We start from the raw sequence: 27,767 nt of genomic DNA, 5'->3' as shown, positions 1-27,767 counted from the left end.
GCAAATCTCTTGCCTGAAACCAAATATAATTTATAAGTAAACATGATTATTTGGTTATAAAGTCATGCAGGACAAAGTGAAAAATATTTTCAATTCATATAAGATGTGCATCTTACTTTGGTTTCAAATCAACTGATTGCAATGCTTTCTCTTATCAACAATACATTTGTAGATGCCAAAAATAGCATGACCTTCGGAAACTGTAATATTCTTTTTTTTTTTCTTTCTTTCTGATAAGGCACAGCATTATTTTACTCTCATATTTCCATTACACACAGGTACTACTGTAATCACAGCACAAAATGAGCACGCATATGAAGTACAAAAAATAACATTGGAAATATCAAACATATAAAAGTGAAAAGAAGAAAGATAAATAGAAAATATAGGCAACATCAAGGAATCACAATACTATTACTTTGCTTACATTCATTTTCTTTTCTCTATTGCAGCAACTCACTGATCCTTAACACTAATCTGGCGCCAAACAGAACGTTATTGTAGAGTTTCTTGACATAGTTAAACAATTCGTACCTGTGATCAAATCTAACACTGAATTGCTTTAAATGAAATCTCTTGTATCAAACATTAAATAAATCAGGAGGACTGAATTTTCTTCCCATTTCTCCTGTGTTTTTGAAGAAATCCTCTAAAAGGTTTCACAACCAAAATAAAGCCCAAATCAAACATTGCACTTAAAACCAAACGTGTAGTCCTGTTACAACTGCACTCAGCTAAGGCCAACTGTAGGTAAGTTTATTTTAGAGGTGTAGTTTCACATTTACTTTGAGCCAAGACCAAACTCTGCTAGACAGATGAATGTCCCTTTTTCAGCTTTAGTTCCCTGCTCTACTCCAGAGCTATGGCGTTACCTCTCCTTCCTCCATTTCTGTCACTTGCACTTTCTTCAAACTGTGCAGTTCCAATGCACACTTGATTGCATAATTGTCCCACTGCCTGCCCCCCACCCTTTGCCATTTTTTGAAATATACATTCAGGAATCCATTGCAGTATTAACAGTAAGAGCAATGTACATCTCTATGTACAGTATGTACAGTCAGTCCATTGAACTTTGAGAGTGGAGGCTCTCAGAAGTTGAAAAGGTTGATAAAGCCTTGAGGGGAGACAGACATAGTACAACCTTCTGGGTTGTTGGCTGTGCAGGGGTGACTTGTGTCCTAGGGAGAAGAGACAAGGAGAGAAACACTGATGGTTTGTTCATGGATATCGATTTGTTCATGGATATCCACTGGTTTAAACTTAGTTGCAAATTAAAAATAACAGCTCATACTATATCACAATGCATCGCGGTGCAATGTGTTGTGAGCTAGTAGATGGTCTATTTTAGCTGCGCAGCATGATCTCCAAACTGAGTATAAATCAGGCATAAGAAGGAAAAAAATAAAGAATGTTCGCTATGGACCATCGCACACACAGCCACTCTATGCATGTGTACACACAAACGCCATTTGGGTACCTTCCAGAAGAGGATGTGGCAGTGGGTACAGAAGTGCAGAGTGTCACTGTACTGCTCTCTGTGAGGATAGCAACGGCTCAGCTTGAAGTACATCTTCTTCCACTCCAGCTGACCCTTCTCTGACACTATTAGACGTTTACGGATCTGGAGAGAGGAACAAGCGATGGCCCAAGATATTAATACCCAGTGCTTAGTTTAGGCAAACCCATTTCTCACAGTGACCCAACTTAAAATACAGAACCATCTTGCAAGCCTATCATGGGTTCATTCATGTATTGTTCTAATGCATTGTAGAAATACCGTAACCAGCTGTGTATGGAAGTTCTAACCATCGACTAGTACAGCAAATAGGCAAATGATTCTAGATACATGTTGGTATGCATCACTCATTCTTTGACAGGTCATACCTGTCTATCTGTGAAGTGGTACTGGCAGAGTCTCTTCCAGAGCAGGCGGTCCTCAGTGAGGCTGCCCAGGTCAGGAGACACCTGTCCCAGGCTAACCAGGTCCCTGCCGTCCGTCAGGCGATGCATGATGTTGAGCTGCAGACTGGCCGGCAGTTCGGTCAGCTTCATGCCTTTAGATGTGGGCTGCAGTGAAGAGAAAGAGAGGCACCAAGTTTAAATGCAGTCAGTGCTAATGTGATCTAATAACTCAATGGTACAAAAGCAATCCATCATTTATGCTTCACATTATGCCAACAGTCAGACCTGTCCAACATACATTGTCAACTAGGTAGCTAAATCTTCCATGAACATCTTGGGTCTAAACTAGACTCTTGATGCTACCATCCTCTCTATGTTCAGGGGAGCAGACAAAATCCGATTTTTGGCCTATCCAGATTGGGATCAGACTGAATTCATCAAGTCTGAATAGAAATAAATCTTTGCAAATCAGATTTGAACCACATTCCTGGTTTGAAATATGATTCAAATTTGATCTCTAAAGATGTGTCTCAGTATGGCCACTGAAGCCTGATTTATAAGTTGAGCATTTCTCAGGCTTATTATATGTCATTACGTCATTACAACAACCAAGACAGGCCAACAATGTCTGAATTAAAAAATCTGGTCACTTGTAAATTAACAGTGTGGACAGTGTGTCCTAAAGATCAGATATGAGAAACAAATGGGAGTCTGAACAAAGCCTTAAATACCCACCCTGCTGATCTGGATGTTGTCCAGCTGCTGCTGCCACTGCAGGATGTTCTCCATGCGGTGGACCCAGGTGTTTATGTTCCCCACTAGGACAGACTTGCCCATGTCCTGGACGAGTGCACACAGGGACACGTAGAGTGTCTGCAGCAACTCCTTAATGGGACGAACATTCTGCTGGTCGTCCAATACTGTCAAGTAGAGCAAATCGCAACTTGTTTAAGTGAACATCTGGCAGATTGAATAAAGATTACCAATTGTATTCTAAGATTGATCAACTTCATGGAGCATCCTAAGCTATAGGCAGAGGTAGGCAAACAAGAGTTAATGCAATGTTTATTTTCCCCCTCAAAAGTTGATTTAAATCTAGAGGTGATGTAGGTTCAGTGCACAACCATTTATTCAAGTTGACAGTTTTGTTCTTTGTCCTGCCTATATAGAATTACTAGCCAAAGGGCCAAACTGAAATATTTATCATGAATCACTGAAAAGCATAATAAACCAACGGTTTTGTTTTAGGCTGTTGCTTGGCTCTGCCAGTGTACCATTGATTATATTTGGCAAATATGTTTCATAAGACCACCTAAACAAACTGAATGTGTATTTAGGAGAAGGAACATTCAGTTTACACAATTACACAGGAAGCTCTGGGACAGTCAATCCCTTAATTATGGCTCTAAAATCACTACTGGCATCACCGTCCCTGGTTTCCTTAGATGTGGTTACTCTTGAGGGTTCATATTTTTGATTGCAATTAGAGAAATTAGAGAAAAAAAGATTTCTATCATTGTAGAGATTTTAACGATTTTGATTTAAGTGTAAATGCATACAAGCATACAAGTGGCTAAATATGTATTTTTTAGACACAATAAGCCGGTGATGTTTTTATTACTATTTAAGGTAACACTAAGTCACATCTGCCCATGAAAGATCGTGGTGCATCTTGGGAATGGACTTAATCTGTCTAAAAAGACATTTAGCCAGTTGTACGCATGCCCCCACCCACTGAAATCAAAAACATTAAAATCGCTAAGACAATAGAAAGCACTAAATGAAAACATTTCAACACTTATCTTTCTTTTCTCTAATTACAAACTAAAATATGAACCCTTGTTGTAAAAAAAAAAAAGTTGTCCTTTAAGAACGAAACAGAAAAACAATGTAATGTTTGAAATTTCAAAAAAAAAAAAAAAAAAAGAAAAACTTCTTTGAATACTGTTTGTTCACAATGCATTGAAGTAAACAACCAACCTATGAATTCTTAGAAAGATCAACAGAGACATAAAACGATACTGTAGGCCTACGGTGAAATTAAGAAGGATAGGAGAGAAAGAAGACAAACAGGTCTCACCTTTCTGTACCACCCTCTCCAGAATATTCATGTAGTTTTTCTGGGCCACTCCACTGAGTGAAGGGAGCTGGGACTTGGCGATGAGCTCCAGCAGCTGTATAGAACAAAGAGGGACACAGAAAACACATTAATTTCAGATAATTTCTTTATTATGTACTTCTTGTTATGGTGCATTCTTAACAAAGCACACACACTCCCAACGATAAAACGGGGGTTAAAGGGGGTTGTTTGGACCTGGTCCACTTGGCTATTAGTTCTCAGCAGAGGCTTGATCCAAGAACCACATAACAGCATTCTTGGCAGATCTTGTATCCCAGTCTCTTTAGAGAAGGAGCTACTAGAGAGGTGTCCAGACAACCTAGTTGTCAACAACAGCCTGAACATTAAACTGTTTACTTTCTTTGATCATTTGACTCCTGACTCCTCGTGACATCTGAATCACTTGACTTAACATGTGTGTTTATGTGCAAGAGTGTGTCTGCATGTGTATGGCAGGACAGAAGGGGCCAAGGTGGCATGTCTGGTATGCAACAACAGAGGTTTGTGACATCATGGAGAAATTCAGCCCCAGCTTGCTCAATCCTAACCCATAGCATTAGTCCTTTCTCATCATGCCGTACTCACTAACCGCCTCACCTCTTTCTACCTCATCCTCCTTCATCTCACCCACCATAGACCGGTTTCTTGTTTACAAACATTGAGACTAAATGCACAGCTGAATGTATCATGTAATCAATTCCCACCAATCCCCAAACCTGTTGTTTTTGGGAGCGCTGCATGGTTTCTATTTATTGGCTAATTTTGGTACCGACCCATCAGTGTGACGTGGACCAGAAACCCGTCTATACTCCTCCTTGTCACCCCGCCCCCCCCCCCATCAAGTGTTCCACTCAGATTCCTTGCTGAGCATTACAATGTGCGTTTCCCAGTCTACTTTTAGCATCCAGTGTGAACCGACATGCACTTCATAACTTGGCCTGCACTTCTGCTTTTCCAGTGTTTTTTGCGTCGTAAAAATGTTGTACACAAAACCAAATCAATCGTTCACCTTGACCCAACCCCTTACCTCCCTTCTGCCTGTGAGAGAACCCGATCTGTGTAAGTGAGACGGAGATAAATCAATCAGACTAGACCAGTAAACACTGGTGATCTAGGACAGTGTGTCCAGACGAGGTACTAGTGTTACACAGCTCTTTTGTTCTTTAGACTGACTACACTGCCCCTATTAGCTGCAATATAACATGTACTATAAAAATTAGTCAGTCCAAAACTGTAACAATGAGACTGATAAATGACATTACATTATTTAATGTTATAGTTTAACTACTTAACAGTTTATACAATACACTTATTTGTACCAATCTCATGTGGCGTACCATGACACGTGCGACCTTATTATAGAACTGCCATCTCTGCTATATCATTTATATATTTTTTTTAAGTATTTTTAAAATGTGCGCAAGATAGGGATGTTTGGTTTTATGTTAAAATGCAGAACAGGCTAGCAGAGAATGCAGAAAGAGCAGGAAAGTTTGTATACTTGTTTTTAAAGCTAGTAGGCAATAGAAACCGTTATAAACACTGATGTCTATGTAGGCCTGGTCGTGCTGTCTTGCCAAAATGGTAAGATAATCTCCGGTCTCCTCCTGACCAGAACTTAAGTGGTACACCCACAACAATGATTAGAAAATTAGCTAACTGGGCCCCTTGCCTAGAATGAGACAACGATTAAAGAGGAGGGAGGTAAAAGCACTGGGCAGAGAGGGGTTTGATTACATTTTGCGTTAATCCTATTGCTCTATTGTGTCAACATGTGAAAATCAGACACAATACTTCCTAGTGTATTCTGTGTACCGATAGATTGCCCTGGAAGATCCCTGTCAGCATCCGTAAAAGTAATCGAAACTCGTTCTTTAGCGAAGGCCGGAGGAGATTATCCAGTGCAAAGCATACAGGAGGAAGCACTTGGAATTGCTGGTATCGTGTTTTCACAATGTCCTCCTCTTATCAGAACGATAGGATTCATGGTAAATACAAGCACAGTTCCCCTTTTAAGAGAGATGAGCGTATAAAAATGGAAGAGAAGCAGGGAGGACAGGGAACAGAATGCACAGAACAGAGAAGGGAGAGGTGAGATGGTGGGGCAGTCTGAGTCTTCCGAGGCCCAGTCTGATCCCTGTTGGATGGTTGCACAATTGCACTTCAGACCGCCCTCGAGAACAGGACTGGATCGCTCACCCCCACCGTTCCCTCCCTCCCTCACCTCCCAGGGCTTAACCACCCCTGAAACCCCACACACACAGTCACAATGACCTTTGCCTGCAAGCAACACATGGCTCTCAGTCTGTCTCGTACTGCCCCCCCCCCCAGCTCACATGGGAGCACATGTGGAGGACCTGCCGTTCCACGTTCAGCGTCCTGTTTCTCATGCTCAATGGGAGAGAACACTGTATCCTATCGACTGCCTCTAGGCCTATGCAGCATCTCACGTATCCTTTGTAATAATAATAATGTAAGCCCCTAACACCGAAAACAAACTTTATTATGGCCATCTTGCGTCTGTCTCGGTAAGATGATTTAATATACTTGCTCACTCTTGGTGCAAAATGACAGGAGTGGTGAAAGAAAGAATTTCATTTCTTAATCCAAGCCTCAAATTTATGGTTATGCGTTTATCGTATGATCAAAGCATGGCAATTGAAGTTCTACGCAAATCTATAGGATGACCAATTCTTGCTACTCTCTCTTCAGTGTGACCTCACAGTCACATCGGAGTTATCAACAAAGACTGAAAGACCACACACACATGTCTGGAGAGACTTGATAAGAGCCAGGCAGAAGCCTATACACCCTCAGCATGTAACAACCCTTTCCCTGACAGTTCTGTTTAGCAGAAAAACATCTGTAATTAAAATATATATTAAAAAATACTGAAAATAATCTACAAACTCAAGCATTGCAATTTAGAAGATATCTGTCGCACAATGAAGTATCCTATGGTTTAAGTGGTTTACGTACCATTAACAACCACAGACTGAAAAAAGCAGAGGAAGACAATGAGAGCAGACAAAGAAATGAGAAAAGGGGAGATGAGGACTCACCCTGACGACGTAATTATATCTCCTTGTGTCCTTGATGGCACTGCAGAAATCTAAGCGGTTGAAGGCTTCTCCCAGTGTACAATATCCGTGACGCTGAGGGAATTTAATTATCAGGGTATTAGTTTCTGATCTCAGAGTATAGAGTTTTCTTTAGATGTCCATATTAGAAATGTTGTTATAAGTTGATACAAAATGTTGCTTGTTACCTCCTTAGTGCTTCCTTTATGAACGTAAATCCACTTTTCTCTGTGGAAATCTGTGAAATTGTTATGATTTGCAAATTAGTGGCATCCCTGATCAAGATACTATGAATCTTATTCAGTATTCCCATGAGAATTAGACAAAGCATGTTATTGTGAACTATATGACCTTTTAATAATATACTATGTTCATGAGTGCCCCATTCTCACTTAGCCAGGATACGATTTCATAACATAGCTTGATAGTTGATACATAAGGAAACTTTAATAATAATAGAATTGTTCCAGTTATCTCATGGTTACTCACAGGGAACCTTGGTGTTTTTGTTCATCAAGTCCTTTTTCCTCTTCTTGGCAGCCATGTCATAGTTCAGAGACAGCAGCAGGTTCTCTTCGTTGAAACACTCATCATGTGCTTTGCAGTAGCTGGAACAAAGTCACAGAGCACAGCAGACATTTCAAATAGCTGAAGAAGATATATTTAGAGCTTATGTTAAAGCTTTGTTGTTATATTAGAAACAAAATAAAAATATTAATAATAATAATAATTATATATATATATACATATAAACAAATAAAATAGACCTTCCATCCATGTACTACTGTGGCATTGTAATGTCGATGGAGTCATCGTGACTCATTGTTTATTATAGCTTGAGAAAACAACGAGGCTCAACATTGGCATCTTTTCAGGGCAGGGTAGCCTACGGTTCAATTAAGTTCAGTTCAGCAGGTCTCCACACTCAGTGATAATAGCGTGCAGTCGTTTTGGAAAGTATAGAGACTCAACAGATGTCTGTTAATCCAGTCACTAGTTATTAATAGCACAGTGATTAGCCTGGAAAGACAACACTGTCAGTGAGTGGCTGTCACAATGTGTGACGCCGGACAAAAACAAAGAGATTAGAAGATGGAAACTGGGTAAGGGAAGCTAATAGAGACAGCCTGGTTTCTATAACAATAAAATAATATGTCTCACTCTCCACATTTCCTCTGTGGTGCATTCATAGTTTCACACTGTCAAAAGTTGCGTCGAAGATGCCACAAATATATAAGCATGACAAACCTTTCGACGGAGACGTTGTTGTTTTTGTCGTCTGTCTTTTTCCAACCCTCCTCGGTTTTGATCCAACTTTGACCAGGAGATCGCCAGTCCTGTCCAAGAAAAGGCATATTTGATGACGGTCAAATTAAGAACAAAGTCGAAAAAATAACGTTTCTGAGGCTTCAATGCCCTTTCGTTGACTTAAAATATTATTGCTTCCTCTATCTATCTTCACTTGGATGTATCTCTTGTCTACTGTTGACATTGCGCAGCTGCCTTTATATCCTCCAGCTATGGTACCCGGAAATACTTGAGATCCGCCCCCATTGGAAAGTTCCCTACAACACGTGGCTTTGTTTATCATCATCAGAGTAGTTGCAAAACTTCCCAGGGACATGGATTGGACAGCATCACCTCGCAGTGCTGTTTGGCTACGTATTGACAAAGAGGACCTTTTCTGCATTTCTTTCTTATTTTGTCTTTCTTTCTTGATTGAAAGAAATAGAAGAAAAACATACTCAGTTGAGAGGAAATTCCCTGATTGTAATACTCACTCAAAACATTATTAATAGACCAAGTTGAGCTCAGGATTCTGTTCTGTCTTGTAACCTAGTGTTGGGTTACAATGTAGTTCCCCCCCGGAGAGTCATCTAAATTTGTGTCAAAATAAGTTCCTCTATTATAGACAGACAACAACTGATCTAACAATAATAGATCTGCAGGAGCTCAGCTGACTGGTGATAAAAGATAAGCATGGCTAGGCTATCTGTAATCAACCTAATCAAACACATGAATTACACTCTGTATATTCTTACATACAACCTAGCTCTGGGTTTCTAAAGGGTTTAGAACTTATATTGTCTACAATGTTTGAAAAGCTTCTGCACTGTAGTAATGTTTATACAGCCTTAGAATGTTTAGTAAACTTGTGTGTGTGCTGTGCATGCTCGGGCATCTGTGCTCCTAAAGTGTGTATGTGAGTGAAATAGTGAATACTCAGAAGGATATGTTTGTGTGTAAGACAGAGAGGGTGGGTCGTGGGTGGATTCCTTGATCCTCATAATTCACAACACACTATATATACACTGCAAAACATCAAAACACACAGTGTGCATCCTGTTTTAATGAACAAGTGTGCAGTTCTTCCAGGAACCAACAGGGGCCTGCGTATCTTCTCAATCGATCACTGCCAAGTGACAACATTGTGACACACAGCTTGTGAGTGTTGCAAGCAGGCCAGGTTCGCTGATGTAGTTGTTCTGCAGGCTCAACCCTATTGTAAGCTACGCAAACTTTGAAAAACCTCTAAATGTTTCTTTAGTAATTTTCCAGTCATTCATGAAAGTCTAATATAGGCTAACTAATTTGTTGAGGTAATTTGTTAAAATGTAGCACATTATTACTATTAAATGTACTCATCAATGGACCTGAAGCATCAGGAACAAGTGTGCTTGCTGTTTTATTATGTGTGTCACACCGTTACCCCAATATAGCTTATGGTAAAGGTTAAAACAATGTCACTTGAGGACAGATGAGGGTACATAGTAAATACAATAGTGTACGTGTGTTCTTATTGTAGATAACAATTTAAAGTGCCAACTAAGGCTCCAGCCTGCATTTACTTTTCCTTAGCCTCATAGGAGGTTAACGATATACCTGCACGAGTCTACCCTTTGTTGGGTGCAGTAACAGGACAACTTAAATAATGCCTTCGGAAAGTCCCAACAAATGCTTGGTCACTTTTGTGTGCCTGAGTGGGAAGCTAAGATCTAATGCTTACTATTATACTGTGTCTAGTTAGTTAGATTACTCATACATTCTTTATTAGTACTCTGCTTACTGTTAGACATAGTGTTAGTGTAGACATAGGACATCTCTGTTTTTGTTAGTCATAGGACAGCTGGACTGTGCTTGACACCCCAAAAAATATAAACACACAAACACACACACACACACACACACACACACACACACACACACACACACACACACACACACACACACACACACACACACACACAGTCACAAACACCTGTTGCTGCTCCTTCTGAACAAATTTCATCACTCGCAGTGTTGTGAAACCATGGTCATTAGTTGGTACCCTCTCCCTTGCTTTCTCTCTATCCCTGTGTGTGTGTCTCTCTCTCTCTGTCCCCCACTCGTCTTTCTCACATCTGCCAACTAGCACGGCAACCAACAGGCCAACAAGGCCACATGCTTCACGAGGTATAACATTCACCCCCTTGTTTGTTTCTCAAAATATCCCCAGTTCAGCTACTTTTTCCAGTCCCCCACCCTTTTGTGCCCACCTCCCTCCGACTGTCACCTCTGCTCTATTTGCTGGTGGAGAGTGTCTGGACGAACCAGTGACTTGGGTTTCAGAAAGAAGTGTAAATTCCTTGTAATGACACTTCTTTCTTCACACAACATGCCTCACATTATTGGTGTCCAAAAGTAATAGAATAGAATAAACACTGTATTATGTAATACAGTATTACATAATCAATTCAGATATCCTCCTTATTTCAAATAGTTTAGCAGGCAATTATTGATATCATATAATTCTACAATTTCTGTATATAAAACATTTATAGAACACCCTGCGGTGGGCAGGGTGTGTTTGTGATATGAAATCATTCTGTAGCATTAAGTGATAAGTCATGTGATGTCTATCTCCCCTCTTTCACTGTCTGTGTCTTCTAGGAGAACAATAGAAAATTCCTAGAAAAGAAACATTCTGGGGGTCTTATATTGTCTGTATCTTTGATGTACAACAGGTGGAGCAAAGCAATTGGAACAAGTCGTTTAAAAGTGTTACTGCTGGATATGTACTGTTCTCTGTAAGAGGATATCTTTTATGTATCATCTTCTATATCAACAACTTCTATATGACTGGAACTGGTCTGGGCATGTACAGCTTCTTACGTGGAGTGGAGCGTGACTTGGGGGGTTATAGACTGACTAGACACACGAGGTACATGTGCTGCTCACTCAGGTTGCAACTGGTGTCAAGTGACCCAGCACAGCCACGCTTCAGCCAGGAAGATAAATACTCGGCTACACCAAAGAATGGTTTGAATATTTATTGATATGTATAAAAAAATAAACAGTAAATACAAAATGACAGCAATGCTGAAAATGTAAACAGGAAATAGCTGTGCAAAAATACGGGTAAACTAATTTAAAACGTCCGTAAAATGTAAATGTACCTAAAATGTTTCTTTGAAACATTCACACATTTGTAGCAAAATCAAATATACAAGGTAGAATTGCAGACATACAGTTAGCTTTCAGTTAAACAAAAAAAAAACTTTACCCTTTGATGAAGGCATCAATACACAAAACATGCACACACCCAATTTTATAGTTCTCATCATGGTGATCAATTTTCTAGGAAATGAAAAATACATGGATGCACACCCGTTTCACACAGTAAAAACAAAGGAATGTTTTACTTGCATTGCCATTTGCATGCAAACAGTTGTTGTTAGTCCAGTTTGTTTTAACTATGGAATCGACATTTTTTTGAGTACATTGAAAACTGAAATAAAGCCATAACCTTTGTGACATACCCCAAACTCATAGTCTGATGACATGATATTACATTTTAAAACTAGAAAAACATGATCCTCGGAGCACAGGTCTCCGCCAGGTCAAGTAGTAGAAGTCAATCTTAGCCATTCAGATGGAATATGAAAAATCGGACATATCCGTCATGATCACATGACTACAGAGATAATGTGTACCGATTTGCGTGATGTTTGAACAATATGTGTCCAAAATGTGATTTGCAAGAATCGGCAGCAGCAGCGCAATAACAGTCTGGCCTCCAAAGAGACACACATACGCACGCACACACACACACACACACACACACACACACACACACACACACACACACACACACACACACACACACACACACACACACACACACACACACACACACACACACACAATTATAGCCTCGGCCATGCAGACAATAATGCTCTTAGTCTTATCTATTTTGAAATACAAAAAGATCATACTAATTTTATCATTAGAATGTTGTGACAATTACAACATAAAAAAATAATAATGCCACACTTGACACAAAGGTTCACAGACAGTCCTGTGCTGTGGATGAACAGCTGGGCAGAGCCTTGCATTAGACACTCAGTCCTGGGCTTTCAACATGACAAGTGAAATCTCATGATTTAGAGCAAGCTGGAAATAGTTCCTTGATCCATAGGGAAGTTAGACGGTTAGAATGTGTTTCAGACTGTCTGGCTGGATAACTTGTTTTTAGAGGCTTTAGTGTCATGCACAAGCAATACCAAAATCTTCAATAGAAAAATGCATTCCCTTGGATTATAAATGTTTAGATTACTTCATGTGTGCTTGATTTTTCTTATCGGGGACTTGAAAACGTTAAAGCTCCTAGTTAAACGTGAGACAGTAATATTGTCTCAAATATTCATAAGTATAGACATTATTATATTTTAATGAAAGGATCAAATCCTCTCAGATTGACTGCCATTCATATTTGTATAGATAGCATCAGTGGGTTCCATGAAAATATTGTGAAACCCCAGAAAATAAATGTAGTTGCAGGGCTGTTTTTTGCACTTATTTAAATGACTATATCAGTCAGTTATTTTGCCCACGTCTGGGATACACATGTCAGAGACACTGAACCGTGGTCAAACAGTTTATATGGCAGAGCTCCCTTCGATGTCCAAACATCTGTATTTGGGTCATAGCACTCAAAATTGTCGGAGTCCTCTATGACGTCATGGCCGTTGACATAGCGTCCCCCCGTCACACACAGCTTGTTGTTGAGCACTGTAGCAGAATGGTGCATCCTCCGCTCCTTCAGGTTGGCACGCTTGATGAACCGGTTGGCCTTGGTGTCATAAGCAATCATTCGCCTGGTGTATCCTGTGACAGCAAAAGCAGAAATTAATATTGTAGAATGATAAGGATCCACAAAGTCTTTGTATTCTGGACATTAGATAAGAGGTAGGAAATTCTTATTTCTGAATTCCTTATTGTGATTTTTCTTTTGTGCTGTACCGACAACACTGCTATTATAATGAATTACTTCAGTTACCTCCGATGATGTAGATTTTGTCATCAAGGACAACAGCAGGAGCTGACACATTCTTCACTGTCCTGTTTTCCATTTTACACCACAGGTTCCTGGCGATGTGATAGACCTGCAGCAAAAAGAGTATTTACAATTAGAATTTACAATTTAGCAGATGCTCTTTTTCCAGAGCGACAATAAGCAAGGACAGCACAGGGTAATACATCAAATGCATAGAAACAGTTATGCTATCTAAACTTGTAGGTAAACCAAGAACCTATTATCAGTCTAACAGTAGAATGACAAATGTATACTCTCTCACCGTTAAATGAACACTGAAGATTTTGAAGTCTGTGTGTATAGATTAGTGAATGAATGAAATGGATAAATAAACAATCGCTCAAACAAAAAAGGTGAATGGGTGCATTGACAAACAAAGGAATAAATTAATTAATGAGACCACATTGTTACCTGTATGATTCTGACAGGGTTCTGCATGTCATCTTCTCCCCCAAACATGTAGATTCTCTGGTCAATAGCAGCCACTGCTGGATGCAGCACAGCTTCAGGCATGGGTTCCATAGACTCCCATTGGTTGAACATGCTGTTGTACCTGTGGTTACATATTTATACAATTCTACTGAATACTGTAACATATATATACTGTAGGCCTAAAATGTAAGCATTTACATGTAATATGCATTGTATGTGTATGTGGTATGTGGGTACATTTAAATGAATTGACAATTCAATTCATGGATCTTTCTCAACATAGTATGTGTCCTCTTGAACTATCGTATCAGTTGTTGGCAACAGATTGGAAAGCAACCAATTTCCCTGTTAGAGATAGCAAAGATCAACATGACCTTCTAGCAATCACTCTCACCTTTCGACACTGCTGCACACACGTTTGTCAGCCCCGAGGCCCCCGAGGACAAAGATAAAGTGGAGGTATGAAACACTCTGGTGGGAGAAGTGTGGTTCCAGCATGGGCTCTGCCATCCGCCACTGGTTGGTCTTCAGGGAGAGGGTGTAGACGCTCCTGCTGACCTGGTTGTGCTTGGTGTTTGTGGTCAGGCCCCCTAGAACATAGAGGACACTGTGGAGGCAAACGTAGGAGGCTTTGTAAAGACGGATGGGCAGCTTGGCGAGCCATCGCCACTGCTGGCTCGTCTCATCAAAGATCAAGGCCTCTCTTGAGGTCTGCTCATTGTTTTTCCTCCCTCCCACTAACACCAGCATCTCACAGCAGGTGTAGCTCCGAGGCGCTACCCACAGTGGTTTAAAGTCAATTGCGCTGCTGTCAACGTATTTGGTACAAACGGAGAACATGAGGCGTCGGACAGATTCGATAAGCTCTGTGCAGAGGGTGGAGGACTGTATCAGTGGATCGTTGGCAATGAACTGGAAGAGGAAGGTTGGGTGGATGTAGCGAAGGCGTACCTTTTTGAAGAGGTCACTAATGGCACCACGTCGGCATACAGGATCATGGTGGATCCAAGCCACAAGGGTTTCGAAGACCTGTTCTTCCCGCGCACACAGGCTGTCGTCTTCCAGGTATCCCATGAGCTCCGACAGCGAGAGCTCACACAGATCCTCCGATGCGGACACGTCTGAGAAGCTCTTCATAGCCATCTCCTTGGCCTTTTCTCTCAAGCTATAGCAACTGAGGATCTCAGAGAGCCTTATCATGCTTAAACAGTTGTCTGGGCACAGGTGCTCCTGGAGGAAAGCAGAGCAGGCCTCAAAAAGGCGGCCATATTGCAACATAGACGCCGCTTGCATCAGTGGCAGCACAATCTCCATTGTGATGCTCATGAGTCCTGTGTAAACATAGTCAATGATACCACTCAGAATGGCGGATGTGATGCCCTTCACGTCGATCTTGGACATCTGACTTTCCATGAAGTTATTGCAGAACATGGCTCTGAAGTACGGGCTGCTGGAGACCAGGACGTTGCGGTGACATGGGATCTCTGTGTTGTCTGAGCAGAGTATCACATCAGTCAGGACATTCTCCTGTCTCAGTCTGTTGAGCTGTAAAAGTAGATGGGAGGATAGCTCTGTATCTTTGTAGTGGAAGATGTCAGCTGGCTGTCTGTCCATGCTGGGAAGGAGAGAGATAATTACTGTGAGATGTTGCATTCAACAGCCTTGGCCATTAAGGCCCCTTGGATTCATCTGTCCAGAGGAGATTTAGTACTCAGCATCAGCCAACCAACAACTTTACCGTAGTATTAATAATAAAATTATGTTCACTAGAACAGAAAGGATATTGGACATGCTCTCGAGGGCTATAACTATGGGGCATTCTAGGTCATTTGACCGTAGGGCTGGCTACAGCATAGAGCAGCAATGTTGGAAATGGCCAGAGACCAGCTGTGACTTTATGTATTTGGGGCAATCAACAGCATTCTGATTTAAGCTCACTTGTCAGAACCATGAGGCCATGTCCTTACAAACATCACTGTGACTTACTGCCAGGAATAAACATGTCTGAGAATAAGATCAAGGTCATGAGGTCATGAAAGTTCAATTTCAAGTTCCTGTTATTGCCACAAACTGCTGGAGTGAGTATCACTATACATATTGTGATGCTTTGTCATTCACAACATTTATATTGTAATACATGCATGTCACTTGACTCTTATGACAGATGGTCTGACTGGTGAACCTCGCCAGTATATTTCCTTAGCACAAATTCTCTTACATTATATTTGATCGTTAAGACTGTTTGGCCTTTGAGAGTCTAAGCAGAAACACCTTTAAGTTGCACGGTCAAATCACAGTCGCCTTTGTGTTCTGTAGATGGATATTAATGTGTTCCAAGAGGATTCATGTAACTGCAAGGTGGTGTATCAATGTGTTGGACAGCAGAAAGAAATCACATATAAATAAATAGGCAAACGAGTCTTTTGTTTAACCACTTTTTAACCACCAAATCTCTTCAACAAAAATAGCCGATGTATAAGCTAACAATGTGTCACTTTGCAACGCATTGAGCTTATATCTGTTTTTCACTGCAGAATAGTGACGCTAGGGTTCAAAGTGGTTAATATTAGACATTTAATTAATATTATTTACTTAAACCTTCATGATCATAACTTGACAGTATATGATATTGAATATTCAATGCTATGCAATGCTGTGCCAATATTTCTCTGAACCTTTTACATCAGAATCAAAAGATAAGGGAACATTTTCCATCACCATAGGTACAAGTTGCAGCATATCTCTTACCTGTCGTTATTTGTTCTCTCTTTTTTTATATGTTCTGCAGGAGTCCTCTGTGTTCAAAGCAGAAACTCAGAAAAAAATACAATGAATGAATTGACATTTTGCTGTACTTTCTCCTCTGGTCTCTCGTGTTGATGTTCTGTGGCCGTGTGTTCCACTTCCAGAGGGGGCTGTCTCTTTGTAGGATCATGCTGTGCGCAATGTTGTTGTTATGATCTCTTTCCACTAGGCACTCGTGTCCTAAAAATAGTAACTCTAGTCTCTTAAGCAACTCCCCAGCAGAATCACATGTGACTATAAACTTTTTTCCCGGTATCTCCCTGACTCTCTGGCCATCTCCTCACATTATCCCTCTCTCACTCCCCATCTCGATTTCTACCCCCCCCCCCCCCCCCTTTTAATCCCCTTTCACCTTTCTCTTCGATCTCTCCCAAAGTCACATGGTCCAACACATTTATTATGTTAAAACTGACTGCTATTTAGATGACAGTTTGTCAGCTATGGTTGATTAACAGTGTAGCTGGCTGGCTGGATGGTGGGGCTGATGGGATTGCTGTCTGGCAGGCAGGCTCACCAGGTGGTTTCATATTTACTTTGACAAACAGGATTTAGTTACCAAGGAAGTGGAATAAATACAGAGGTGTAAGAATGTTAGAAACAAAAATAAAATAATAACATCATGCCAGCCATACCATGTAATTAAACTAATGTTGTTTTCTTGTTGTGGCTAGTTAGTTGAATTGTAGTGGATTAGATATTCTTTCATTTATTTTTTATTTTAGTTGTCTTGTACATTAATATTGCATCACACTACTAGGTACTTTATTCATCCCAGAGCGGAAATTCAAGGCCTAGGACGAGGACTCCTAGTTTGCAAATACACTTTTTCTAACTCAGGAGTTTATTTCCATTGTGGTCCATTGTGATTTCAATAGGAACAGAAGGTGGGCCCACACATTCTGAAGGTAATAATTCTGGTCTAAGAAGGTAAAATACTCAACCAAACAGCACCATCTAGTGTATCTGCCAGTGCCTGGAGAAAAAATAAAAATAGGCCTATTGTACTTTTTAAATTGTATGAATACCCATGTACTTTAGACACTTAGCCTACTTTACGATTAAAAAAATAGTCAAAGTCTAGCATTGTCATCCCGATCTGCATCTCTTCAACAAAGCAGTTCTATACACAAACTGTGCATTTGATTCACTCTGGTACTTTGTGCATAATGTATTTGTTTCTATTTACAGTCTTCATCTACTGCCCTCTTTACATTGTAATGACAGACCTTAACCAAATTAACCCTTGCACATTGAAGAAATGTGAAGGGGAAAAAGAGGGAACCAAGTATAAACTAATGGGAAGAGGTTAATTATAGGCTATTTCAATAAAAAAGCTGCCCTTTTCTATTGCATCATATAACATTGGAATTAAACCATTTGTGTTAATGCTATCCCATAGTCCATCAAGTACAGTGTTAAAAGGAAACATATAGTCAGGGAAAATTAGCAGAATAACTGTCAAATCTGGGAATAAATTCCTTACCGAACAATTTCATCACCAATGTGTTCGTAAAGGTGTCTAGTAACATATCTAACAAAGATTGAAATCCCTAGCAAAATGTTTGACAGTTAGGGTAATTCTGGTTCTCATTCACTTACTATACACTGTATTATAAGGGAAAAAAATCTATCCCAAAAACATGCTTCAAGTGGGATGTGAGGGGTCTAACTAGGTGTTTTTAATTATTCTGAATCCATTGCAAGCATTTGTTTTGCATGAAAAACATTCCTTGGGCCAAAAATTTACCCCATACACCTTGTGAAAAGTGATGACTCATCACTAAACCATCGTTTTTTGCGTCTGATTTTGGCCCAATGAATGTTTTTCGTGCAAAACAAATGCTTGCAATGGATTCAGAATAATCAAAAACACCTAGTTAGACCCCTAACATGCTACTTAAAGCATATTTTTGGGAGTGATTTTTTCCCCTTATAGTACAGTGTATATAGTAAGTGAATGTGACCCAGAATTACCCTAGCTGTCAAATATTTTGCTAGGGATGTTGAATTTCAATCTTTGTTAGATATGTTACTAGACACCTTTACGAACATATTGGTGAAGAAATTGTTTGGTAAAGAATTTATTCCCAGGGTTTTATTAAAATTCCCTGACTAATAACCTTTAGCTTGATTATTTGTGGTATTGAGCTTTTTTCTGAGAAGAATGTGTTCACCTGCTTGGCATATCAAAAGCTTATAAGCCATGTGAAAGCTAATCTTTTTCTTTAGAAGGTTGAGAGGAAACCACTTTCTTTCTCCCATTCAATCTTCATTGTTCTTCATGGCTTTTGGCCTGGCCTGATACACAAGGTTGGCACTTTTTTATTTTGGCTTAAAGACCATGCCCTGGGTTACTGATGTGCACTAGACGGAACTTACTGTATTACTCAAAACACTGAATTGCCTTGCTTAGTTCTAGTTGCTTTGTCTACAGAGAAATACAATTATAAAAAATGCTACATAAATCAAAGTTTAGGTTGTCTTTGTTGCTTAAAGGGCCAGTTCACCTCTGGGACAACCAGATCTTATTTTATTGTTGTTTGGGACAAGATCAACACAATCCTGAGTTATTTTTTTGTGTTCAATCTGTGTTTTGAGTCATTTTAGTATTTCAGCATGAATGATGATGCATTTTATCATATGAGTCATCATGCTGCATCATATGATGCAAAATGCACCATCATTCATGCTGAAATACTAAGATATCTCAAAACACAGATTGAACACAAAAAATAACTCAGGATTGTGTTGATCGTGTCCCAATCAACAATAAAATAAGATCTGGTTGTCCCAGAGGTGAACTGGCCCTTTAAGGAGATGGATTATTATCAATTGAACTGTAGTATGCCAATGTATCTGGTTTGTCTTCATATCTGTGCCTTTTCTCTGGTATTGGGGTATAGGTCTACAAATAAAATAAAATAAAATAAACCATCGTATGTGCTGTTAGCAGAGACAGTAAAATAGGTTGCATATGACATGGTCTGTTTTCTTCCAATTGTGGCCCATTTTTCCTTTTAAACATGTTTTATTGGGGGGAAATGTGTGCTGTGCACACAAACTGAATCAGAATAGAGTTAGAATAGACTACAGATTAATCCCAACGGAGACCATCAATACATTTTCAGTCATTTTCAAGGTGTCACTGAGAAAACTAGATAGTGCCCTAGTGTCCACTAGGTGTCAGGCAAATGTCATGTAGCTACATTTCAGAAGAGCAATACATTTCCACAATTTCCCCCCTTCTGATCGGCAATTGAGACAAATTATGAATTATAACCTTGTGGCTTTCCATATTTAACCATTTTCGGAGTGTGACATATCAGGCAGATGTCAAAACCACTATCCCTGGGGAAACAAAAGTTACATGCACAACTTAGTGAATTAAATAATTATTTTATTTCCCCAGTCATTGCTTTGTTAGGAAAAAGCTTTTCATAAATATAAAGAATGAAATGAAATTAAAATATGAATGAATGTCAATACCCACATTTGACATGTGGCAAATTGCCACATGTTTGATATGGGAATTGTCCTTCTTGCTCTGACACAGATCACCAAAACAATTCAGACAGACTGACAGCCCCGAGAACCCCTAGATAATCACTTGTACAAAAGGCTGATCTCACATTCGGAGTCCTCTTCACTCAAGCTGCTATGGGGTATTCCTCCCAGAGCACAAAGAGATCCATGCCAAGCAACACTAAGAGCAGTAATCTAGCTTTGATGGAGAGAACATCCATGCACAAACCTACAGAGAGAAAGAGGGACGAGTGTGTGTGTGTGTGTGTGTGTGTGTGTGTGTGTGTGTGTGTGTGTGTGTGTGTGTGCGTGCGCGCGCGTGCGTGTATGTGCGTGCGTGCATGTGAGAGAGCATGCATGCAAGTAGGATGAGTTAAGGTGAGAATGAGATGGGAAGGGGTTTGTGTGTGTGTATGTGTGTGTGTGTGTGTGTGTGTGTGTGTGTGTGTGTGTGTATTTGCGTGTGTGTGTGGGGGGGGGGGGGGGTGTGTGTGCGTGTGTTGGAATACAGGAAGAAGTCTCTGTGCAAAAACCTATGGAGAGAGCAGGAGAGCTGCATGTTGAGAGCAGCGTGCAAGTATGCATATACATGCAACGCGTGTTCTTGTATTTGTGCCCTGCTGAGGGCCGAATAATTATGTGTGTGTGTGTGTGTGTGTGTGTGTGTGTGTGTGTGTGTGTGTGTGTGTGTGTGTGTGTGTGTGTGTGTGTGTGTGTGTGTGTGTGTGTGTGTGTGTTCTCAAGAGGGGATGGGGCCTTGAAGGGCTTACTGTTAGCTGCTTAAAATTCTTCTGACGTAGCCTAACTAACACAGGCCATTACAACAACAACAAAAAAGTGCTTTATGTTGGAAAGATTGAAAGCAGGTCATGGGTCAGCAGAGAAGTGTTGTTTGCCCACTGTGGCCGCCTGGCGCCTGTACGGTAGTTGTGTGTTTATACTATCCACCAGTGGGCAGGGAGGTGTTTCCATAAGCATCTGACAACGCAAGACTACCTCTGAGGAACATGGCAGACATACTGTATGCTACATCTAGGTTCTCTTTATGGCTGCCCTGATAGCCGTTACCAAGGTCCTGTGTGCGCATGCGTATATGTTCCTGAGAGGTTTTCTATGTGTTCCATGTGTCTGTTCCTGTGCCTGCAATCTGTACATAACATGTAGGTATTTGTCTGGAGGAGTTGTTATTGATATTCTACCAGTAGCATAAACTGAAATCTCTCTCTCTGCACCTATAGCTGGCAGTACAGAAAGACAGACAGACAGACAGACAGACAGACAGACAGACAGACAGAATGATTTCAGAGACAGAAGAGGGGGGAAACGAGAAGAAAGAGGGTTGCTCAGACGCAACCTTTCGTTTGCCAACGAGCCTGAGGCTGAGCTGTGTGTATCTATTCTGCATCTAGCTTAAGGCAAATTCAGAGTGAAAATATTTGCTTCTGGGGGTCATTTTAGGGGAGCTTATCACCACTGACATAGGCCGATACTAGTACTACAAATGTCTTCTAAATCCAAACAGTTTTCTGAAAAACTTATGTTGCTATATCAGTGATTCTCAAACTTTGTCATGTCAAGGACGCGTGATTATGGATCCCACTGGGAAAGATGGATGGAAACGGCATAGAGCGCTCGTTTTCACAGTTATTGTCCACGACACTGCAAGCGGCGCGAAGGCCAGCGGACCTTGGTCCTGCTCTTCACCCCCGAGCGCCGCAGGCGCGAGTGGCCGCGAAGAGCGGGCCAGGGCCGCGCGGCCGGCGGAGCGCCGCGCGAGTTACGAAGCCGTGGTGAATGCAATCGTTCTATTTATGCCCAGGCCGTAAGGCCTGGGCAAGCGCACGATAAACGCAATGATAATTGGGGTTTGGTGCACCTCGCGCGGTCCAAGAGACTACAACGGAGCGCTCCCTACGTCCGGTTCAGCCAATCACAAGCTTAAAAAATGAGTCCGGGGCGTGGTTATCCATCTTTCCCAGTGGGATCCATAATCACGCGTCAAGGACCCCCAAACTGATATATGTATTTGGCCACGGACCCCCATCTCAAAATACGTTGTTCCAGAGACCCCCAGAAGGTTTTGACTTGAGTTAAAAATGTTCACTCTAAATTTGGGTCTATTCTGCATCTAGCTGAAGGCCCAAGACCAGATGGGAAACCCGCACACGCTGCTCAGACAGAAATTATGCTGACTGGTTAGATAAACTGTACTTTGGTGTTGTATGAGTTTATATAATCTACAACTGTGTAATATAGTATTCATGATATGCCCTTTGCTTTAAGTTGTGTAAATGTGTTGTTTTAAACCCGTCAGTAGTATCGAATACTATCGATAGACCAGTGGTTCTTTAAGTGTGGTCCAGGGGCCCTCTGGGTTCCTTGAGGGGGTTCCAAATGGTCTGGTCCAAAGTAGCAAAGGAGTAGTCTACTTTTCGAGTACGCACCTCATTATCGGGAGGGCCCTAATTAAAAACAAGATGTAGTAAACAAAAAATTTGAGACCCATAAAAATTGGTCCGTGACCCACACATGGGTCCCGACCCAGTGTTTGGGAACCAGTACTATAAACGACTTGTGCGTGTGTTCGACTCGGATAAATAAAAACACACACTGTCACTTTAAATGACAGCGCCTCCCAGTTACTATAGTTTCAGTGCTCACAGTCACTCTGCTACACTCTGCTCTCTCTCCACCTGTCAGCTGAAGCGTCCCTACAATAAACTGCCACACGGCCAACAATGCCGTTTTGAACCTTAGGACTTGACATTTTGCGAACAGTTTGAACCATTTTGCCTTTCACACGAGGCGATTTTGAAGACCTGCACGTCAGTCTGCCTGTCAGCGGTGAGTTTTACAGCTGAATGAATAGAATGTGTGAGTTAACAGGTGCGTCGTCCTTACACTAGGTCACACCTGTTTGGAATGTAGGAGTCCTATGCAAATTACGTTTGACGTTTGAAACGACTTTGACGTGGGGCTCTGGTATAAAATAACTATTTGCTCTTCTCCTGTGTCTTATAGGCAACATAATTGGTGTTTATTTGGTGCCATGTCGTCGTGGACACCTTAAAAACGGCTTGGACATGGATTACTGGAACCCGGCATTTTGGATTTAGTTCCACCCAGGTCCAGTTACAATCTACACTCTCCGGGGCGTTTCACCTTCGCCAAGACCTGGAAAGGTGTAGCCTGTGTCCGGTTCCCTTTATTCCTCCTCCGTCCACCTTGCAGTGGTGGTGGCATGGGAAACCAGGTGGAAAAACTCACTCATTTAAGTTACGCCGAAGTTCCCACGTCGGACCCGAACGGATTTGACCCGGACGATGACGGAGGAGTCCCACGCATCGGCGTGTCCTACATCTTCTCCAACGACGACGACGAGCAGGAGCATTTTGACATGCCGCCCGACAGCCCCAGGCTGCCGGGGGAGCAGGAGGACGACGTCCCGTTCGACCCGCAGAACGAGCTGGAGTGCGTGGTTTACTACCGCGAGGAGTGCGTGTACGAGAGACATGCCGCGGGCAGGGACTCGGACGCGCTGTACTCTGCTGAAAGTCTCCTGAACAAGCTGCGGCCGGGGGACCTGGTGGAGTTCGTGGCCGGCGGGCAGTACCCGCACTGGGTCGTGTACGTGGGAGACTTCCAGGTGCAGTGGTGACTGTAAACTAAGCACTGGTTCCCAAACAATGGGTCGGGGACCTATTTGTGGGTCGCAGACTAAGTTTTATGGGTCCCTTATTTTTTTTAAATTATTCTAAATATTAAAAAAAAAACATTCCTCAAAAAAGCTTTTTGTCTCCACCAGCCGAAGGCTTGTTTTTTCAAAAACAAAATTCGATAATTTTTTCCCCTGTAATTTCATCAAAGAATTCCATGAATTAGAAAACAAATGTTTACGAAGTAGTGAAAATAGCCGATATACAAGCTCACAACACGGCACGAAGCGACGTGTTGTGAGCTTGTAGATCTGCTGTTTTCACTAGTTTGGGTCCCGGGAAAACGTCTTAATACTCTTTTTGGTCTCGAGCTAAAAAGTTTTGGAACCACTGGTGTAAAGCAATTCAAAGGAGCTGTAATTTATTGATATGAGAAAACATACCGTATAGCTATAGTTTACATTGCCAAAGCAAGTGTCAAACTCAAAATATAGTAAGGGAGGGGTCGTTTTTTATTGAGGGGTGTTACTGGAGGAAAATAGGGGAGGGTCATGCTATTTCAATTTCAGTCCTAGGGAGGGTCTGCTGATTTCACTTTGAATTCAAGGGAGGGTCATGCAATTTTTCAAAAGCAAACAATGGCTCCAGAGGTACAGGCACTTATGCAACCATTGTCAACAGCCTTCTGCTTCATTTAATGACAAACCCTGGGTGCCATCCCTGGAAATGCCCCACAGTCACTGCAGTTAGTGTGAATGAACTGAAGTGGCTGTGTTTATACTACAATGTATTTTCCTAAAACAATGGAGAGCTGTGTAAGGCAGAAACAATGGTTGTCAGAACTGTATCCCCCCTCCCTAAAGCAAAAAGTGAAAAGGTGCTAAAAAGAATTAACGACCGCTCGTTGAAAATGCGCATTTGACCCAGATTTGACGACAGGCAATCAACAGCACAAAATGAATGGCAGCAGTTACAAGCCTTCTCTGTGTTGTGCACATGTGTCAACTGTTTAATCTGTAACCTAGATGTCAAATAACCTGTTCTCAACCTGTGAGAACTTCTCACCTTTTATGTGATGTCCACGTTGACTTTTACACTAGCAGCACTATAGGCTACTCACTGTGTGTTACTTTAGTTTGGAGGGTGTGTTAGTTTATATTTGGAAATGTGTTTTTGGGATGAAGTGCAGCTGGGATCTCAATGCATTATATTAGCCTATTCATTATTGTTCATTGCTGCTGCCGCCCGCACCCGTTTTTAACCATAACAAAAATCCTAATTATTTACAGTAAAAAAAGAAAGAAAGAAAAAAATCTCTGTTCTGTTCTTGCCACTGGTTAGGAATATAATAATATAGGTTTTATAGGCATAATTTTACTGTGGTAAATGCCATGTTGTAGGGGAGGGTCAATCTTTTTTATTTTAATGCTTGGGGAGGGTCACTGATTTTTTCCCCAATTGAGAGGGAGGGTCATGGCATTTTATAAAAGGGCTTATACATTTTCTCCAGTAACACCCCTCAATAAAAAACGACCCCTCCCTAAGAAATAAATAACAGTTGGAAATGGGGAACGTTTACATTTGGAGGAGGGGGTAGCATTGTGTAAACGGAGCCAATTTTCAGTAGGCCTACTTTTACTTCTACTCCACTACATCTCAGAGGCAAATATTGTTGCGACCATCAAATCGCAAGTTACTATGAAAACCTCCGCCGGCTGTCTGTCAGTCAGGCAGTCTGTCCGCCATGTCACACTTTTGGCCCTACTCTCATCTCCAAACTTTGCAGACACACTCATTGGCTGGCAAACCACAACCTCCGCCCCTGATTTCTCACATGCCCCTCTTCTAGTGCCACCATGAGGTTGCTATGGCCAATTTGTGTATACATACACGACCTGACGGTCGCTTATCTTACTGGTACATAGTGCCGCTGACACGACCGCACTACGGAGAGCGGGCGGAAAAAGGTAGCAAGCCCCCCGCTTTTAGTGCCCCGCTGCCCGGCCAGAGGCAACATCCCCTCTCGGTGAATTTTAGCGATTCCGCCCTTTCAACAAATAAACATAAACAAACATATTCTCATGAACAATGGGAATGTAACAACCAGATTTGTGTGGAAATATAATTTTTATATGCACAGATTTATATACATTTTCGTGTTTTTAGCTTTAGTGCTAGCCCAGTAGCCCTGTGCGAGCAGAGGAAGTTGCTTTCTGTTGCTTTCTGTGCAACCGGGCCATGGGAAGAGAATGTACATTGTAGGTAGTAGGTACAGTACATTATAACTATGGTACAGTACGGGTGCACCATGACGTCATCAACATTTTTGCCAAACATTTTCAAAGATTTACCTTGTTTTTTCGTGGCATGCCTACTTTAACTCCACTACAATTATTTGAAAACTTTAGTTACTAGTTTGCAGACCTAAATTATAATATTATAAAGCATACATTAACCACTTTAGCCCTATTTTATACTCAGGCTATTTGAAAATAGCTGAGCTACAAGCTCACAATGTGTCACAATGTGTTGTGAGCTTGTAGATCTGCTATTTTCAAGCCAATACTTTCATACTTTTACTTACCGGTAAGCACATTTTGAATTCTGGAGTTTTACTTGTAGTGTTTCTATATGGCAGTATTGATACTTTTACTTATTTAAATGTAATACTTTTTCCACCACTGTCCAGGTGGTGCACCTGCACCGGGCCGAGATCAAGAGCGACGTGCTGACCTACGCGAGCCAGGGCAGGAAGGGCAGGATCGTGAACGGGCTCTACAGGTACCGCGCGCTCTCCGCGGAGGTGGTTGCGCGCAGCGCGCTGGACCAGGTCGGGGTCAGAGACGGTGACCTGTGCTGGAGAAACTCTGAGTGTTTCGCTGCCTGGTGTCGGTATGGCAAACGGGAGTTTAAAATCGGTGGAGAGATACGGATTGGCAAACAGCCGTACAGGCTGAAGTTGCTCTTCTCCGAAAAGAAGAGTCACGTCCTGGAGTTTCAGAGCTTGGAAGACGTGATCATGGAAAAGAGAAGGAACGATCAGATCGGCAGGGATGCTGTGACGCAGGAGCTTGCCGGTCACCTCAACATCAACTCGACAAATGAAATAAAGGACTGCCGTTTTGTCAACTGACACAGAACACAAGATACTGGTAGTTTGTAAAGTGTTTTGAAGCACGTGGATGAGCCACCACTGACCAGCATAGTGCTAAAGCCAACTGTTTAAATAGGTTGGAGAGAACATGATGTAAGTCGAAATCAAAGTCCTTTCCCCAGGGCCGAGCTCGCCACCAGGCCATTTAACCATTATAGGAGGAGATAAACACAAGCTTTTATTTTCCAGGGTTAACCATATCATATCCAGTTAATATTTGCATAGAGAAGCAAAGCCTCTCTAATGAATGCACTTCTGATGAGGCTGAATGCACTTCTGATGAGGCTGTACTACATCTCAGGTGTGTAAGACGGACTACAGATTGGAAAAAGTTAATAGTGCTTTTCATCAATCATAATGATTCCTTTGCACATAACTATTGATAAAGAAAAGCAAAAGCTTTAAACACTTGACTATTGTCTTGGGGATATTGCTCACAGCCACAAATGTGCACTTTAATTCATTACTGGGTTTTAACAGTTTATTTTTGTTTTGAAATTGTAATGTTTGTATGAAGGTATATGGAAATAAATATATATTTGACCATAAGGATTTTCTTCTTTTCTTGGGACTGTCCGAATGATTTACACTCATCACACTTTTTGTGATTGGTGTCAACCAGACCGAACAAGTTAAATAAACCCTTAACATCAAGTCATTCAACTGTTTCAAAGCAGAAATTTGGAGATGGACGCTACACCACTGCTATTAATGGTCGCTGCCTTTATTTGTGGTTATGTGG

General features: G+C 41.3%; 3 protein-coding genes across 3 annotated transcripts; 1 reads left to right on the top strand and 2 right to left on the bottom strand.

Moving 5' to 3' along the window:
• Window positions 1–1,066: 1,066 nt before the first annotated feature.
• fbxo32 (F-box protein 32) lies at window positions 1,067–8,456 on the bottom strand (the record flags this gene model as incomplete). Its single annotated transcript, XM_080720522.1, has 9 exons — window positions 1,067–1,178; window positions 1,478–1,621; window positions 1,885–2,067; window positions 2,638–2,822; window positions 3,983–4,076; window positions 7,084–7,176; window positions 7,290–7,339; window positions 7,591–7,709; window positions 8,350–8,456. The coding sequence occupies 9 exons, from the start codon at window positions 8,454–8,456 to the stop codon at window positions 1,089–1,091; spliced, it is 1,065 nt and encodes a 354-aa protein (XP_080576648.1). The 3' UTR covers window positions 1,067–1,088.
• Window positions 8,457–12,961: 4,505 nt separating this feature from the next.
• Window positions 12,962–15,502, bottom strand: LOC308298745 (kelch-like protein 38; the record flags this gene model as incomplete). The annotated part of the gene is made up of 4 exons (XM_080742405.1): window positions 12,962–13,248; window positions 13,421–13,526; window positions 13,868–14,009; window positions 14,283–15,502. 4 exons carry the CDS (start codon window positions 15,500–15,502, stop codon window positions 12,962–12,964), a joined length of 1,755 nt encoding a protein of 584 aa, XP_080598531.1.
• A 7,417-nt stretch (window positions 15,503–22,919) lies between these two features.
• On the top strand, window positions 22,920–27,561 carry LOC308295610 (protein LRATD2-like). The gene is made up of 3 exons (XM_080738660.1): window positions 22,920–23,059; window positions 23,237–23,861; window positions 26,561–27,561. The coding sequence occupies exons 2-3, from the start codon at window positions 23,457–23,459 to the stop codon at window positions 27,002–27,004; spliced, it is 849 nt and encodes a 282-aa protein (XP_080594786.1). The 5' UTR covers window positions 22,920–23,059; window positions 23,237–23,456; the 3' UTR covers window positions 27,005–27,561.
• The last annotated feature ends 206 nt before the right edge of the window (window positions 27,562–27,767 follow it).

Source organism: Nannobrachium achirus (genome assembly GCF_963921795.1).
Source record: "Nannobrachium achirus genome assembly, chromosome: 2".
Lineage (NCBI taxonomy): Eukaryota > Metazoa > Chordata > Actinopteri > Myctophiformes > Myctophidae > Nannobrachium > Nannobrachium achirus.
This window is presented reverse-complemented; position numbering and strand designations above follow the sequence as displayed.

Coding starts and splice junctions, on each gene's coding strand:
- LOC308295610 (XM_080738660.1), top strand. CDS start 23,457: ATGGGAAACCAGGTGGAAAAACTCACTCATTTAAGTTACGCCGAAGTT. Junction 23,862..26,560: donor TGTACGTGGGAGACTTCCAG/GTGCAGTGGTGA, acceptor ACCACTGTCCAG/GTGGTGCACCTGCACCGGGC.